Here is a 15598-nt window from a genome sequence, read left to right on the forward strand (position 1 = left end):
CGCTTTTGAGTGTTCTGAACCCCGAATTTTTAATGTTAAACCAAGCACTCTAAATATCAGATCCAACAGTTGAAGAGTCAGTTCAACATTTTAAGTGTTACTTCAATAGTTTTCCCTAATATCGTTGAATCAGCATTTAAAACGTTTAATACGAGCGTTTCACACTACTGCGCCTCGAAGTTTGCAACGCGTTCGCCCATCACAGTGCCAAATCTGTCAACCCAATGAACGTTTAGGGAAGGGTCCACAGATTTCGAGCGTTTCGATTGGCCAACACGTTGCAAACTCTAAGAGGCGCACTATTGTGAATCACCCGTATTAATAGTTAAATACTGTATTTAAAATATAAAATATTGGATTTAATATGCATGTACAGCGTGATGGGATTCAACACTTTCAAAGACTTTTTACTGACCACAACTCAACAAGTGTTGGATTTAGCACCTTGGTTTTTAGCGTGGGATGGAAGTCCAAGGCGGATCGAACTGAAGGCTTTTTTAATTGAAATCTTTTGTTTTAATAAAGGAATAAAAGTGTAAAGGGCGGTATTAGAAGACTAATTTTACAAGCCCGCAACGGGCCCAAACGGAACAGCTGTTGTACTAGAAAATAGACGTAGTCAAATTTGCTTCCCAAAGTCTAGATCAATATTTATTAAAGGTAGCCAAACATTCGACCGTTCACGTTGGCTTTTACAAGCTAATAATTGTTTTACACTTCATAAGGCTGGTACGTGGGAAGCCGTGTTGTTGAAAATAAAATGTGCCGTACAGATTGAGCGGAAAGCTGAACTCCGAATCGATTCTGCGGCGCTGCAATGCTCAGTCTTTCAATCCCAAATGGGCTGGTTCGCTCTCGTAGTGACCTCAGCACTACGGTTCCACTAAAATCTAGACTCGAAATCTGTCAGGCCCGTTTGAGTATCACTCTGATGCATGGCAATACTAGCTGTTTGTGAAGTGTTGTAATGTCGCCGGTTTTTGTGAGCACCGTACTGAAAACGATGAGGCGAGACACGCCCCCTCCTGTGGAGAGACCCCTGTATTGAGAGAATATGATCCAGGTGCTCGACCACTAGAGGTAATTAAATAAAACGCAGGATAACGGTCACTTTTTACGCAACTGGTAATGGAGGGGGGCTGGACGCAGCGGTCAAGTACACAACCAACACAAATAGCCTATCTCTCACAATTGATTTCACTGTCGGCGTCTTTCTTTATTGTGCACACCATTATGTAAATTGATTCCGATTGAGTTGAACAGCATCTCCACATGTGTGCTTTGCTTTTATCTGTGCATTTGTTGCATAAGCCAGGTGATTCCATCTTTAACGGGTGCACCGCTCGTCCCATATATATTGTCATGTAGGCCTATCAAAGGCAGCGTTCATTTGCCGGTTCCAGAGTCAGCTGCTGCCGACAGCTTCTGCTATTTACCCGACCTGCCTGCTGCGGTGGAACGCTCGATCGTCGCGGGGTTTCTTTGGACCGAAGTCGAAACGGCGCACACGGCCAAAAGTTAGTCATCCCGAGCACGGACAGCAAGGACCGCAGTCGCTGACGTGGTCATAGCGAAGAAGTGTCTTCGTGTCGACCAACGGTGCGCACCATCATCTGAGAGGTATTAAGATAGGTGAGATCTACACAGGATTCCAACTGATAATTGATGTTAATAACTAATGTTCATATTGATAATTCTTTCCTGCTTTTCCGTTTGATCTGTGTTTCGACACTGCATAGAAGTATCGAGATGTCCGAGTTTCCAGACGACAGCTGCTGTGTTACCCACCCAGTTGCCGATGGTTCTAACGAAGTTGGTAGGTACTCTACTGTCCGTAAAGAAGCCAAGGCTTTCCAAGATTTGCCACATTTTTTCCTACATGGCGAGCCCCCAAAATGCGACCCCAAAGTTGCATTTATTTTCTCGACAATCATTGTCAGGTGTCTTTTTTTTGGGTTATCAAATTTAAATCTGATGATTTGAGGACGATCTGCTGCTTAAAGTAACCCTGTAATTCCCAACCAGGGCAAAGAACCATATCGTTTGGACTAACCGATCTTTGCACCGACCACACCGACTGTTCTCCTGACCACACGTTGGCTGATTGAAAACTTGATAACAGGTTTTCAGGAGTTTTCCTTTTGATCTGTACCCTGTACTGGTAGATTTGTAGCTTTGAAAAAAAACTCAAGTAATTCAGAGGGAGAATGAGAAAATAGCCCCCAAACCCGGAAACCCAATAAAAACCTACAGACAGAAAAAAGCGCGTTACCGTCCGTATTTTCATTCAGCTTATGATATTTTTCCTCCGGTTCGTTTCGAAAGAATTTCCAAGAAACTTTGCCGAGCTAGACTACTCCTTGACCAGGGAAGTGTACGACGTCATCCAGCCCAATGTGAAGGTGTGTAAAGAACCTTGTTTGACAGTTCGACTTTAATTTTTGGCCTGTCAATCGTAAATGGTAGTGATAAAATATGTTTGAATTAGGACCTGTAGCTCATTGCCTCCAAAGCATACAAGTGTTGTCATACTATTCGCCTACATTCGCTGAACTTTGTACCTACCACCATTTCTGTGACATCTTCCAGTCATGCACGGTTAATAATGTATACAATTAACTCATTAACACTCTCGATCATCACACCGTTAATGCACAAAGGAAACCAACATGATCTTACCTATGTACGTGGTTACATTTGTCGGTTCAAAGGTCTGTGCTCTCAATATTCCATTTGTTCCCTTTATATTCAATAAAACACGCTCAGGGTTTCAAGGCTGTAGTACAGTGCGTAGAAAATCTCCGTCTCATTATTCGAATAAAGGGAACAGATACGACCGCTTAAATATCTGCCATTTCTAATTCAGTTAGGTTTTCATGAACACTTTTGCCTGGGTATTTACCATGTTGCTCCGAATGTCGATGTGTAAGGCACGCTGTCGTTGCGCACTTTGGGCGTTTTGGGAGTTGTAACGATACATTAATTTTTTAATGATTTTTTAATGATATAGTCTGTCATTTTGGCGTACCGAACTTCAACGCAAAAAGAACTTTAAAACAAAGCAAAATATGTCGCTCTGTAAAAGTACTCACCAACAATTTAATTTGATTTCTTTTCGGCATGTCTAAGTTTTACCGGTTGAAGTTGACTCTTAGTTGACTCTTTTGTTATCAGAGAATCTTCTCTGGTTTTTTTCTCTCCAGGGCTTTGACGACGCCAAATATCGAAGCTTCCGACGGAAATGCCAACTCGTGACAAAAACCTACAAGCTGTGAGTTCATTTTGTTCTGGCTAAGGTTTGCATTTGCGACATTTATAGGCGGAGCATGAAGCGGATTACTGCGTGATTTTCGAAGTCAATAAAATGCGCGAACTGCTCTGTCCTCTTTTCATGAGCACATGGTTATGGGCCATTCGATAAATTAGGGGCCTGTTTTTTTCCCGTGTCCCTGTCACATCTGATACGTGATTTGTAAGTTCAGAACAAATTATCTGATTTCCAAGAGTGACGAATTAATGCAAATTTCCTGCCAAACAACTTGACATAGTTTGAAATCAATTTCACTGATATGGTCATGTCAAATTACACAGGTCCGGTGTAACGGAACACAAAAATGTCACACTTTTGGACCCCCAATTTATAGAAAAACCTTTCTTCACAGCCTCCCAAGGAACGTCAATTTTGCATTGCTCATTCCGGCATTCTTATGTGCATTCCCTATGCCCTGACATTAGGCTGAAAACAAAATTCTAAACTGATGGCAGACTCGACTGATTTTAAAGGCCACGCCATACGTCATTGTCTTCGATAATAAAGCACATTAGGAAGTGAAGACGTAACCATAAAATTACAGTGAATATTAATATTTATGAAGTAGAGATTTCCTTTTTTTGGATACTTATATCGACTGCCATCGACTCCTACGCCTGAAAGAACCTGAATGTATGTATGAAGCATCTCCTTCCGCGAGTACATAAAAAATAAAAAATGTAATCTTCTTTCTGCATATTTTTAATTCAGTACCATCTGGGACCCTTGTACGTGAACAAGCACAGCGATCAATATTAATATTATACCATTTCAAGGCAACATATACAAACATTATTGAAATAACCTTCTACCTTTTGTCTTCATTTGATGATTAAACATTGACAATTGATTTTATTGTAAGGTAATCTGCATTCTTTGTATAAATATGAAATGCACCGGGGTTTCGCATTCCCTTTAGCTCTCATTAGCAAACAGTGGACATATTGCGGTTACAAAACGAGAACCAAATGCTCAGTTCTTGAAAGTCATTTTTATAGGCCTCTCTGTCCCTCCTTGTTTCGAATACAACAGGATTGTGTTGGTACAGGTTCATTTGTAATTGGTTTAGATAAGTGGAGTCAGTTAATGTAAGGTTGGGCTGAGATGCAGCTGCAACATAATATATTTGAGCTACACAGCCTTTTGCACACGAAGCATCTGCTCTAAACTCGGTCTCAAGGAATGATTTTTTGGTACGCCATATGATTATGAAGTCGTCCCTGATTTGCAGAGTAACTCGAGTCGCTTGACTTGGACTCAAGACGCTATTTTTGTGACTCGTGACTTGACTTGCAATTACCAGCTCATGAATTGTAACTTGACTTGGACTTGCAAAAAATGACCCGTGACTTGGCTTGGACTTGCAAATAATGACTTGTTACCGCCGCTGCAGATTTGATGGTTTTCTTTAACTTGGCGTATAGCTTTTGTTTTTGTTTTTGTTTTTTGATCGGACCGCGGTGAGTAAGCCGTATCTGAGGAAATGCCGGTTTCGGGCACGACCTAAGAATCACAGATTCCGGATAGAAAAAAGCCCCCGAGAAATATACGGCATCAGAGCAAACAGTTTATACAGTGTTTCCGTAAAGTTTTGATGGCTTATGTTTGTACCGAGGATCGCTCCAAACATCGACTTCTGCTGTGTGTAGTTCTATTAGCTGCAATTGACATAAAAGCGACAAAAGTTGGGCAGTTGCTTCAAACGTCAATTTTCTGTTGAACGTAATGCGTTTTTTTCCAACATGGTGCACCAGGAAACGAGACACGAAAGATTTTTTTCTGTGATCAAATGTATTGCAGGTGATAATTATAAAAAGGGCAGGTTTGATTATTTTCTTTGATACATCCGCTGCTCCTCCTTTCAAAGAAATTTCACAACCTCCGCTGATTTTGTCAGAGATTTAGTCAAAAATTACACACGATTTAGAATAAACACTTTGGCCCATATAATTTCCAATATATCCAAGGTATAGGTTGGGGATCTATAAAGACTCGCTAGGGGAGATTATAATCGTGCTGTTGCATGAAACTGACCAATTTTGTTGTGGAGTTTGTTTGAAAAGGTTTGTGAATCCATCATCAGAAACATGACATGTGGGGCGTGTCAGTCACCAAAACGGGTTTTGGAAAACCTAAGAGGAAAATGTTACAGTGGATTTGATGCCGAAACGAAAACAACTGCAGCAGGTGCACGCGCATTTTCAAATGATACCACTACGGTTAGGATTATGGTAATGCCAAAATTAAATTACACACGGTAGATATGTGGCGTGTGAAGCCGTGCCGCTCTCCTGCTGTTGATAGCCACGAGACCTGTCAAACTTCCGTCAGAAAGTTAGCAAGTGCTTTAAACGTCGACTCTCAGCCGTGTCTAATTAAAACCTTGCACCGTTATGGACACGGCAGAAGTTCGACGTTTTAAGCGGGTCAGAGGCATAACTCTGGATCGCCATAATCAAATGATATAAAAGTAAGAAAGTATCCTCAAGTTAACACTTTCTTCTTTAGAGCCTGTGAAGGAACCATCAGTTAACTTCTAGGTTTAAAATGAACAGTTTTTGCACGCACCTTTTTATGCGGGGCAGGGCACTCTCTAGATTTGAGTTGGAATTCCGTGAAATGACATCAGTTGGAGAATGGTAGTATCTAAAATGCAAAATTCATTGATTTGGGTACATTTCAGCGGCACACCCATTCCATCGATGATCTACCCGGCGAGCCAACTGGAGACATGGGCCCGAACGTACAACAGACTGATGCTTCTCTACCCCATGCACGCTTGTACTAAATTCAACAACTTGTTGGGACCCTTTTTGGAAGCGTGCGACATATCCGCCCACCGAATTCCAGACCTGGAGAAAGTGTCTAATTACTTGAGAAGTAACAATGCAGATTCATTTATTACTTAGAAATGTTTAAACATCTGTACTCGAGTTTGTCATTTTGATTTTGATTTTCTCATTTTTTGCGCTCGTAGAACTGGTCGAAATGGCTGGTTCTCGGTAAAATCATCGGCAACTCTTTGTGACAGTGAAAAATAAAATGGAAAGTCGCTTTGCCTTAATTTGGCCGGCTCAAAAAGTTGGGAATTTGTTTCTTTTTTTTGTTTGTATTTTTACCATTTGGAAATTCCAAACTTTTGCATGTTGTTTAAATTAAGCTAAATATAGTTTGAGTAGACTAAAGCAATTCTGCCATGAGTCGAGTTATTTGTTGCTTTTACTTAATTTTTTTTCAAAGCAACATAAAATTCATTCATTAGTTTCACTGATTGTTTAAATCGGCAGGAAAAACTGGTTTCCGACTTCGCCCCGTTTCTACTTTCATGACACCGCGTGACTTCCTGGCTGCTCTCGCATTTCGCGTGTTTTGCTCTTCACAGTATGTGCGTCATGGTGACGGGGCCTTCTTCACAAATGAGCCGTAAGTATAACAAAATCTAATATTCCCCTGTAGCTGGAAATATCAAGTGACGCGATCGCGGTCACAGCATTTTACAACGTGTATGTCGATCTACTTGGGCTAAGTCAGATCAAATAATCCACTATTTAAACACTTGGGTGTAAAGGCAAACTTTCGGTCAACCAAGCCTCTCGAGAAGCAACGTTTTTTTCATTTTTTGTACATTACAAATTATCATCATTACAACAAATAAGGAATAGTTAGTGCATGTAACTAGAAGCAGAATTATTCGTTTCTTTCCGGGAGATTCAGCCTTAATAAGGCAACCGGGTTACAAAGAAACTGAGGTTTTTGCCTTCCTATCTCACTGCACTGCACATACGAATACAAATCACTTGATTCAAAAACTAAATATTCGAGTATTAGATAATCGAATATCCGTCCATTTCTGCACACGCCTACGTCGTTAGTGTTTCCTTCACTGCTAGTGTTGTCGTTGCTGCATGCTGTTACCGTTGCTGTTCAATGTTGATGTTCTGTTGATGACAATAGCGAAAAGGAACTACCGTGCTCCTGAAGTTGTTGCTGTTAGACGCCGTCGTAGTTGTGTACATGTATTTTAACTGCATGTTTATTTCTCGTTTTCCGCCTCGAGCAGAAGCACCCCCTCATCAGTTAAAAAGAGCCATGTTGGTCGGGAGTGTTCATTTTGTTGGAAGCAATGCGACCATAACGCGAGCATTTCATAAACAGCGAAATATACAGTTCCGACCAGAGGAGTCTGCGTTTCTTAGAAAAAAATTGCGCCCTCTATTGGTCCTGCTCGAGGCTGATAATGACTGTTTGGCTGCTATTTTGGTGTCGTCCTGTTAGTCCTTGTTATTCAGAAGGAACTTCGCCTTGATCTTCTGTTTTCCTCGTAGGGATGTTATTCATGAGATCCTCGGACACGCCGTGCTTCTGTGCGACGCCGAGTTCGCCCAGTTTTCACAGGCAAGTCCGAATTGCAAGGGATAGCTATGACGTGGGAAAAATCGATCACTTCATTTTTCACACCAGGCTGAAGAATCACATTAAAGTTACGTCTCGAAAAACGATATCAATATGCACATGATCATTGCAATGCCAAAACTTTCATTGCCCGTAACTACCAGAGCTTTCTTCAGACATATTTTAATACTTTAGATCGCCATAAATTGTGGAAATTAAAAGTGGGAAAGAGAAATTATCAAAATCAATATTACCCACTTCAGGCTAATTTGTGGTATCTGGTCATATTTCTTCGATGTCATTGTACATGTTTGATCATGGTTTCAGTAAATACTTTTCCATGGGTTTTTACACAAGAACATTGTCAATTGGTCGATTGTTGCGAGAGAAGTATTGAAATGAAGCCCACGTGACACGATACGCTGTGGGTACCGGTATCTCTGACTTTTTTTTTCAGGGAGATTTGATGCTAATTGGGTTGAAAAAGCCTCTTTGTTTATTCAGTTTGCTGCTTTGTTTGTTAACTCCGTGTGTAATAAAAAAGACGCATACAGGTGTTTACCATTCGTGCCATATGGGGTTTATTCTATACCTTGACCGGGAATCAATGGTATTTGCTTTATGAAGCCGTGCAGCATTTTCTCTAAATTTAGCCGTTCCATTTGCCATTCGTCAAACAAGACAAGAGCGGTTCGTAAAAACAAACGTGCACGCAGAATGGGAGCGACTTCTTGTTTGAGCGTGACTGTTTACAGTTACCACTAAGTACTCGGAGGGATGGAAGTTAACGATGTCGTGGTTTAATATTGGACAATAGAAAGGTTAATTCGGTTCATGTTCGAACAAAGGAAAACGGAAACAAAAAAAAGGTTAATTACCGAATTATTCGTTTGTGAATTCGAACACAGACTATTGTGAAGTTCATATGTTGTTTCAGCAGCGCGTCGATGGAGATTAAATCAAGGTGCTTCTTATTCAATTTCCTGTGTCTGCTTCCTTCCGCCAGGACATTGGTCTTGCCTCGCTGGGTACTCCAGACCATATTCTGGATAAAATCGCATCAGTAAGTCACGCGTTCAGTAATTTCTTTTAAAAGTAACTGGGGGTCCTATCTCCACAGCACCGTCACAAATTGTATGTAACAGTTCACTTATATTGATGTAGTTGAGCTTCACCGCCAATTGTAAATGAACTAGCACTCAAGGCATCCTGTAGAACCCTTCCAAGACTCTCCAAATGTGACGTCACGGTTGCTCAAAGAGGATTCTTAGCATGGGGCAATCGTCTGATAAGCTGCTGACTAAGCGTTAACTATAACATAACCACCTTCTTGAACAGGTATACATGAGCACGGTTGAGGCAGGTTTGTGCCGGGAGGGGTCAGAGGTCAAAGCTTACGGTGCTCTGCTTCTTTCGGGCTCCAACGAACTCGAGGTAACGCCCCCCATTATACTTGCAGACAGGTTGCAGTAGTTGGGGATTCACTATTTTCAAGTCTCAAGTGTTTGCCGTTAGTCCACTTCGGGCTACAGCACCATCTGTTGATGGGTCCATTCAAGTTGGAATTCAACGGTTCAACTATTCAGTCCATGCTGCAAATCTGTGACAGTCCTTTCGCGGAAGCAGTTTGAAGCCAAATATTTTCCATCGGGGTCTACCAACCGACGCGCCCAAAACTTTTATTCATTACGTCATTTTGGCTTGGGAATAATTGCAGTCGTTTTAATTATATGAATTCTTGATGAAAATGACACTGACGTGAAATCTTATACCATCCACTCCAGCACGTGTTCACGGATAAAGCGGTCAAGCGCCCTCTTGAGATTGAGGCTGCAGCGTCCTTGCCGGATATTGATCTGGACAAGTACCAAGACGTGTACTACGTTTCAGAGAGCATCGAGGAAGCGGAACAGATGGCTAGGTCAGTAGACAATGCTATTGCAGCTTGAATGTGGGATACGATATCGTAATACTGGTGACAAACAGTTCAATGACAGTTGTACTCACATTGGCGCCCTCTAACGGTAAGTCCAGGTCAATATTCTACAGTAGAAAAAAGTCTTCATTCTTCGGGGGTGCAAAAGAAATGAATTTGGTCACAGAAAATCAGTTTTCTAATGGTTAAGCAATGCTTAATGCCATCGTTCACTGTGGATGTATAGTCCACGGAATTTGAAAAAAAAAAACAGTCAAGCATTCACCATTCACCATAAGGCTGTGGCTTACTGCGTTGCAACAGAGTCATTTTTCTTTAAGTCAGAAATCGATTTCTCCCAAGTCAAGACGAAAGTCAGTTCTTCCGAAGTCAATTCACAAGTCACCTTTTCCAAATCAAGTTCTAAAGTCATTTTTAAAGGCCTGTCTGAGGTCACAATTGAAATGGTACTTGTGCACTTTCTAACATTCTTTGATGAAGTGCCTTGTCCTTCTGTCTATTTTTTCATCATTATATGCTGATATTTGTAATAAGACATCAGTATTAAGAGGTCAGACAGAATTGCTTTTTTGTATCTTGTTTCTTGTATTTTATTTCGACAAAATTTCATGTAATATCAACAAATCAAATTTGGTCAAGTACTAAGTCAATTTCTTCCACGTCAAACTTAAGTCAAGTTATACAAGTCATTTTTGTCTGAGTCAAGTCTCAAGTTCCCCAAAATTGTGACTTGTATTAGAAGTAATTATCGCTTGTAACTGTGAATACATCACATCTTGCCAAGCCATTTGAGTAATGGAAGTAGATATAAGAAGACCTATACTTCAGTTCATAGATGAAGTATGTAAGATGAGTGTAAAGCTTGGAACATTAGCACCCTTTGCTAGCTTCAGTATGCTGTGACTTTTTGAAACTTTCTCGTTTATTTACTTATTTTTCATCATTAGAGCTTACGTGAGCTCCCTCCCCTGTAGGATGTCGGTCAAGTACAACCCAGAGAAGAACGTCATTGAACCGAAAGACAAGGGGGACTGATTAGCCAATGAAAGTGATTGCAGAGGTTGTACCTTATTTGTAAATTGAAATTTCAAAATCTTCAGAATGAATAGTCGAAGGATCAGACTGCTATGATAAACTTACCAATATTTATCTGCTGGCTTTAGTAACTCTTGCCTATAGGAGAACAATTATAGTACACAGGATAATATTAGATCACAAATATACTCTTGATAAACTCAGTAAGTCAAAAACTGTTACCTAAATAAAGAGGTTGTAGTCAGTAGCCAACAGGGTTTTTAATCTGGGGCACGGATTGGATTTGTTTCTGAACTGATTGAATTTTTTTCACTGTAAGAAACCTTCCTCATCCAAAGGAAGGTGCTCAGCTATTTTCAAAGAAATTGAGCATTCACTTCTTTTAAAAATAGCCTTATGTCCACAAGAGAGAGAATTTGCCCCTCGGTGTAAACGCCACTGAGAACGGAAGGATCGAGTTCTGTACTAATACATGAAAAAATTATTTCCAAATGTACTTCTACAGTTATTGAATATTAACACATCAAGTGCTAAAAGGCAGGAGAAAAGACATTGTGTATATAACTTGTTTCCTGTGATAAGTCCCCACCCCTTTTTACTCAAGGTCAACTAAACCAATCAACCTTGCGTGAATAGCGCCCCCTTTTGGGCAATAAATTTTTCCGGTGCTCGTCGACTAGTACAAATTTCATTGCCTTTGATTGATTTAACTTTAATCCAGTAATCAGGTGTCAGAGTACCATTCCATTTAATTCATCATAATAATTAAACGTAATCAATGACAAAAGAGAAGGATGAGTATTTAAGTTCACCTTTTAGAAAAGGTAGTCGTAAAATGTTAAAACGCCAAAATGTGTTTTGTTTTTAAGTACAGAAAAGAGTTCTTTGCTGATTATTATGGAGCTGGGGACTCGTTCATTACCTTAACGTACCCACCAGTTTCCGTACACAGAGTTTAATATTGTATATTCAAGTCACATTATGTTTTCCTGAGTAGGATTTTCCTCCTGCCATAGCAGTGTTTCATTTTCCACTATTTTGTTTCACTTTGTAGAAAAATACCTCTGAAATTTCCAGTTAATGATTATAGTTTTCCATGATTTTGCACCGTGTTGTAAAGTAGTGTTGGCAGCAAGTAATGTTTTTCATAATTTCAAACTTCTTCACTGTTATTCTAAAGTAAATGTGGATGTAGTATGTTCTTTGTTTTTCCCCTTTCCCCCAAATGATCCCAGGCGTGCAGCAAGTATTTTGTTAATAAAACATTCTGTTGCGTTCATTCGACGCACTTCACGTTTCGATCTATCCGTCGGTTTTGTTCTCTTTTTTGGCTTTCATTACTCGTGTACCTAAGAACCAAAACGTTTTATTGCGTTACCACTTGGGTGTATTTAGGCCTAAACGAAGCGGTGTGGAAATTCAGATTTTTGTTCCATTAGGGCGTGGGCGTAACTGTACGCCCCCCTCCTATGTCTGTTCTTCGTGGATGTCCCCACTTAATATCGTGAAATGATAAAAAATATAGCGTGCATTCTAGTTTCCCCAGTTGTTTAGTTAACACGCATCTACAACTTAAACGATGTCACAGCTAAACTTAATTTGGACAGATCTCTTGTTAATCTCAGTGGAGAGTCCCCTTTCATGCAAGTGGAGAAGAGGCTGTCTTGGATAGTTCCATTTCAAATTGGAAACCTTCCGGTAGATCCGAAAACTGCATCTAAATCAAAACCGAAGGAGGTTGTGTACTAGTTTTCGAACGTCTGGGACTGCGCGTGCGCTGTCTTCAGCGGCTTGTTGCTGGGATTTGGCAAAATGGCGGCTGAACGTCTGCGGCGCAGAGCTCCCGTGCGTAGTCACAAATGGCGGCAGTTCCACGGAAATTCAGTGAGGCTGGGCGTTATCCACCAAAATGTGAGTCCTTAAGCTGGACAGACCTAACCTCAAGTCACCAAATACTCAAAGACACGCGATTTCAGCGGAAAATGACAGAGATATTTGTGAGTTGTTGGTAGGCCTATTGGCGTGACTGGCTGGTACAGTGGTAGGCCCGAGTGGTAACTAGTACTCAGTAGTAGGCTACACAGAAAGTTATTTACCATCATAGACTACACAGTGCCTCGGAGGCCTCGTGGTGCTTCGAATGTCTCGAACAGGTAAGGTCTGATAAATTTGTGGTGAAACTTGCGATGATGCTGTTGAACCTTTGTGAACAATGTCAGTGTCATGAAATTTGATCAGAAATTCAAACACGGTTTGTGTCTGGAAATCGGGAAAGAATTTAGCTCAGTCATTGTTCCCTAACGTGGGTCACTTCAAAAGATGTCAGAAACTGCCATATAGGCCTAAACATGTAAGAACTTGTTATCACCTCTGTTTACATACCTAACTACAAGTTTGTTAGAAAATTATTTTGGTATTTTGGGCACATTAACAAGAGTTCATCTTGTACTTTAAAAAATAATGGAAAATAAAGCCAAATTAAACTTTCATCAGAACTTTGTATTGGGTGAGTAAAATTGAGATTTTTGAATCAGAATATGGGGACTTTGATAAAATTTATTTATTGTGAAATTTTTTGGAGAAAATTTACTCCTGCAAGGCACAAGAGGTGAATTGCCTCAAAAGTGCACCATGTTAGGAGCTGCACCACCTGCATTTCTATAGAAAAATATGAGTTTGTTGGGATGCCAAAATCTTTTTTATATTTAGAATTTTGTCACGTAACCTTTTAATATGGCCATTCTGTGGGGCGAGGCTCCCTGTTTGGGCTTTGATTCTGGAAGGGGAAAATGATAAGACCCAAAACTTGCAATGCTCTCATTATTTCTCCAAACAATTTTATCAGACTTCTAAACTTTTTTTTCTTGGGGGAAGGCATGTTTATGATCTCCCAAATTGCCATGATCTTATCATTTTTCCTAAAATATTTTTTCAGTCTCTTTTTTAGGTGTATGTGGCCTTTGGCCCCTCTTCCGCCCTCCTCCCCATTCTTGTAGGAAAGAAAGATTGTACTTTGTACCCTAGCCCCCCCCCACAGGTGGACAGGAATAGAAAATCTAGGGAAACAATCAGTTTTACAATATGGAGGGAATCTAGTAAAACAGCTTTTTTACATAGAGCCTTAATAATTAAGTCTGGGTTGCACTATTAATTTTAAAACACTTAGCATGGAAGGGCGGTTAATCTAAGACAGTTCTCTTCCTGATGCCCTTCAACGGTGGGTTATAAATATCTAGTTCTTTCTGTCAGTGCTACAATTAGGCTGTACTGTTTTCAGTGTCATGCTTCCTTTAGTCTGTTGCCAAAGGGTATGGAAAAGAGGAAAATAGAAAATGTATACCTTGTTCACAATCATCTGAACTGACTCATTGTAACTTAACAATTGATGTTATGCCAACTTAAACATGTTGATATTCACTCCCCCTCCAGCCTTCAGGAGACAGCTACTGAACTGGATGGCACCAGAGACTGTCATAGTGCAATCAAATCCCAGAACAGCCTGCCTCATGGTAAAGGTAAGTTGAATTTTTTTTTTTTGTGGAAAATCTGTCCAATCCTACTTGGATCAGCACGAGGATTTGTCTTCCATCAACTGTAATCGGGTTAGAAATCACTGAACTGCCTTACGGGCCTCAAGCTGGACCAAGAGCTTGAGGGCGCTATTTACTTAGGCTCCTTTGGTCAGAACTGAACTTTGCTGGTTCACGAACGACTTGCATGCGCGTCGCTACCAACAAAATGAACGCTCCCGACCGACAAGGCTCTTTTCAAACTGATGAGGGGGTACTTCTACTCGAGGAGGATTAAGTGCTGGAGTTACCTCCTTACCCAACACCATCACTTCCGTTGCTGGGTACTGCAGGACATTCCATCTCCCAGTGACATTCACTATAAAGTAAATGTCTTGTTACATCAAAAGCATCTTGGCACTGACTTAGAGTGTGTGCAATCCAAAACTTTGCAACTTTGCAAAGGCATAACAAGGCCATTGCATGGGGGCACTCGGCAAGGCTTTTTTTGGGGGTCAACACCATCCATTAATGGTGGCGCTGTTCAAAGCACATAGGTAGTGGACTACACAGGCAGTGCTCCCCACATGGCAACCTGATTTTTGATGTTTTTTGTGATGTTAGTAAAGGGCTCCATGTAAAAGTGTACCCTTGAATAGGGGCACTTTACGGGGAAAGGGCACTTGTGGAAAAGAACTCACGTGCGATCGAGTTTGCAAAATATTCGGACGAAAAAGGGCACCTGTTGGGAAGGGGCACTTTTCACAAAGTACTACTGGTAAAAATCACACTTATGGAGAAAAGGGCACGCTTTACAAAATATCAGGGTATACCATTCCTTCCTTGGTGTATCAGTGATCCAAGTATGCTGGTTAAATCCAAGTGTACTGATCATGGTAGCATGTAGAATGTAACTTTTAATTTACATTTAATGAGGATGTTGAAGCAATGTAATTAGGCTACCCAGTTATTGAGGCTTCCCTGTTATTGAGGCTTCCCTGTTATTGAGGCTTCCCTGTTATTGAGGCTTCCCAGTTATTGAGGCTTCCCAGTTATTGAGGCTTCCCAGTTATTGAGGCTACCCAGTTATTGAGGCTACCCAGTTATTGAGGCTTCCCAGTTATTGAGGCTTCCCAGTTATTGAGGCTTCCCTGTTATTGAGGCTGCCTAGTTGACAGATACTCATACAGGCGATTCACAATAGTGCGCCTCCAAGAGTTTGCGACGAGTTGGCCAATCACAACACACGGAATCTGTCGACCCTTTCCAAATGTGCATTGGGTCGACAGATTTCACACATTGTGATTGGCCAACGTGTTGCAAACTCTTGGAGGTGCACTTTGCAAATTCATCTGATTAGAAAGTCTGGGATTCTGAACTGAAGTCGATGTGAAGCACATGTTACATGACATGCAG

The 15598-nt window shown here is 40.8% G+C and overlaps 2 protein-coding genes across 4 annotated transcripts in view; both read left to right on the forward strand.

The window, feature by feature from the left end:
* The first annotated feature begins 141 nt into the window (after positions 1–141).
* LOC110986913 (phenylalanine-4-hydroxylase-like) lies at positions 142–11971 on the forward strand. Of its 3 annotated transcripts, none has more exons than XM_087133952.1 (11): positions 142–1632; positions 1740–1816; positions 2326–2402; positions 3204–3271; positions 5994–6190; positions 6598–6733; positions 7636–7705; positions 8709–8765; positions 9041–9136; positions 9487–9623; positions 10586–11971. In XM_087133952.1, the coding sequence occupies exons 2-11, from the start codon at positions 1750–1752 to the stop codon at positions 10671–10673; spliced, it is 993 nt and encodes a 330-aa protein (XP_086990078.1). In that variant the 5' UTR covers positions 142–1632; positions 1740–1749; the 3' UTR covers positions 10674–11971. The 3 variants fall into 3 exon arrangements, with proteins under 3 accessions (XP_086990078.1, XP_086990079.1, XP_022104923.2); XM_087133953.1 differs by having other exon boundaries at positions 1743–1816; XM_022249231.2 differs by having other exon boundaries at positions 142–1620.
* Positions 11972–12498: 527 nt separating this feature from the next.
* LOC110985494 (synaptotagmin-6-like) overlaps positions 12499–15598 on the forward strand; it is an 85431-nt gene continuing 82331 nt past the window's right edge. Inside the window, exons 1-2 of the mRNA XM_022246561.2 lie at positions 12499–12826; positions 14103–14188. The gene's annotated coding sequence lies outside the window, so the exon portion shown is untranslated. The remainder of the gene's footprint in view (positions 12827–14102; positions 14189–15598) is intronic.

The sequence above is a fragment of the Acanthaster planci genome, linkage group LG03 (assembly GCF_054643075.1).
Source record: "Acanthaster planci isolate LZ-2023a linkage group LG03, COTS_SCS, whole genome shotgun sequence".
Lineage (NCBI taxonomy): Eukaryota > Metazoa > Echinodermata > Asteroidea > Valvatida > Acanthasteridae > Acanthaster > Acanthaster planci.

What these genes read in the sequence shown, in the direction of transcription:
- LOC110986913 (XM_087133952.1), top strand. Translation starts at nt 1,750, where the DNA reads ATGTCCGAGTTTCCAGACGACAGCTGCTGTGTTACCCACCCAGTTGCC. An exon ending in AGTGTCTAATTACTTGAGAA is followed by an intron (nt 6,191 to 6,597) that starts GTAACAATGCAG and finishes TTAAATCGGCAG; the next exon opens with GAAAAACTGGTTTCCGACTT. An exon ending in GAAGCGGAACAGATGGCTAG is followed by an intron (nt 9,624 to 10,585) that starts GTCAGTAGACAA and finishes TTTCATCATTAG; the next exon opens with AGCTTACGTGAGCTCCCTCC.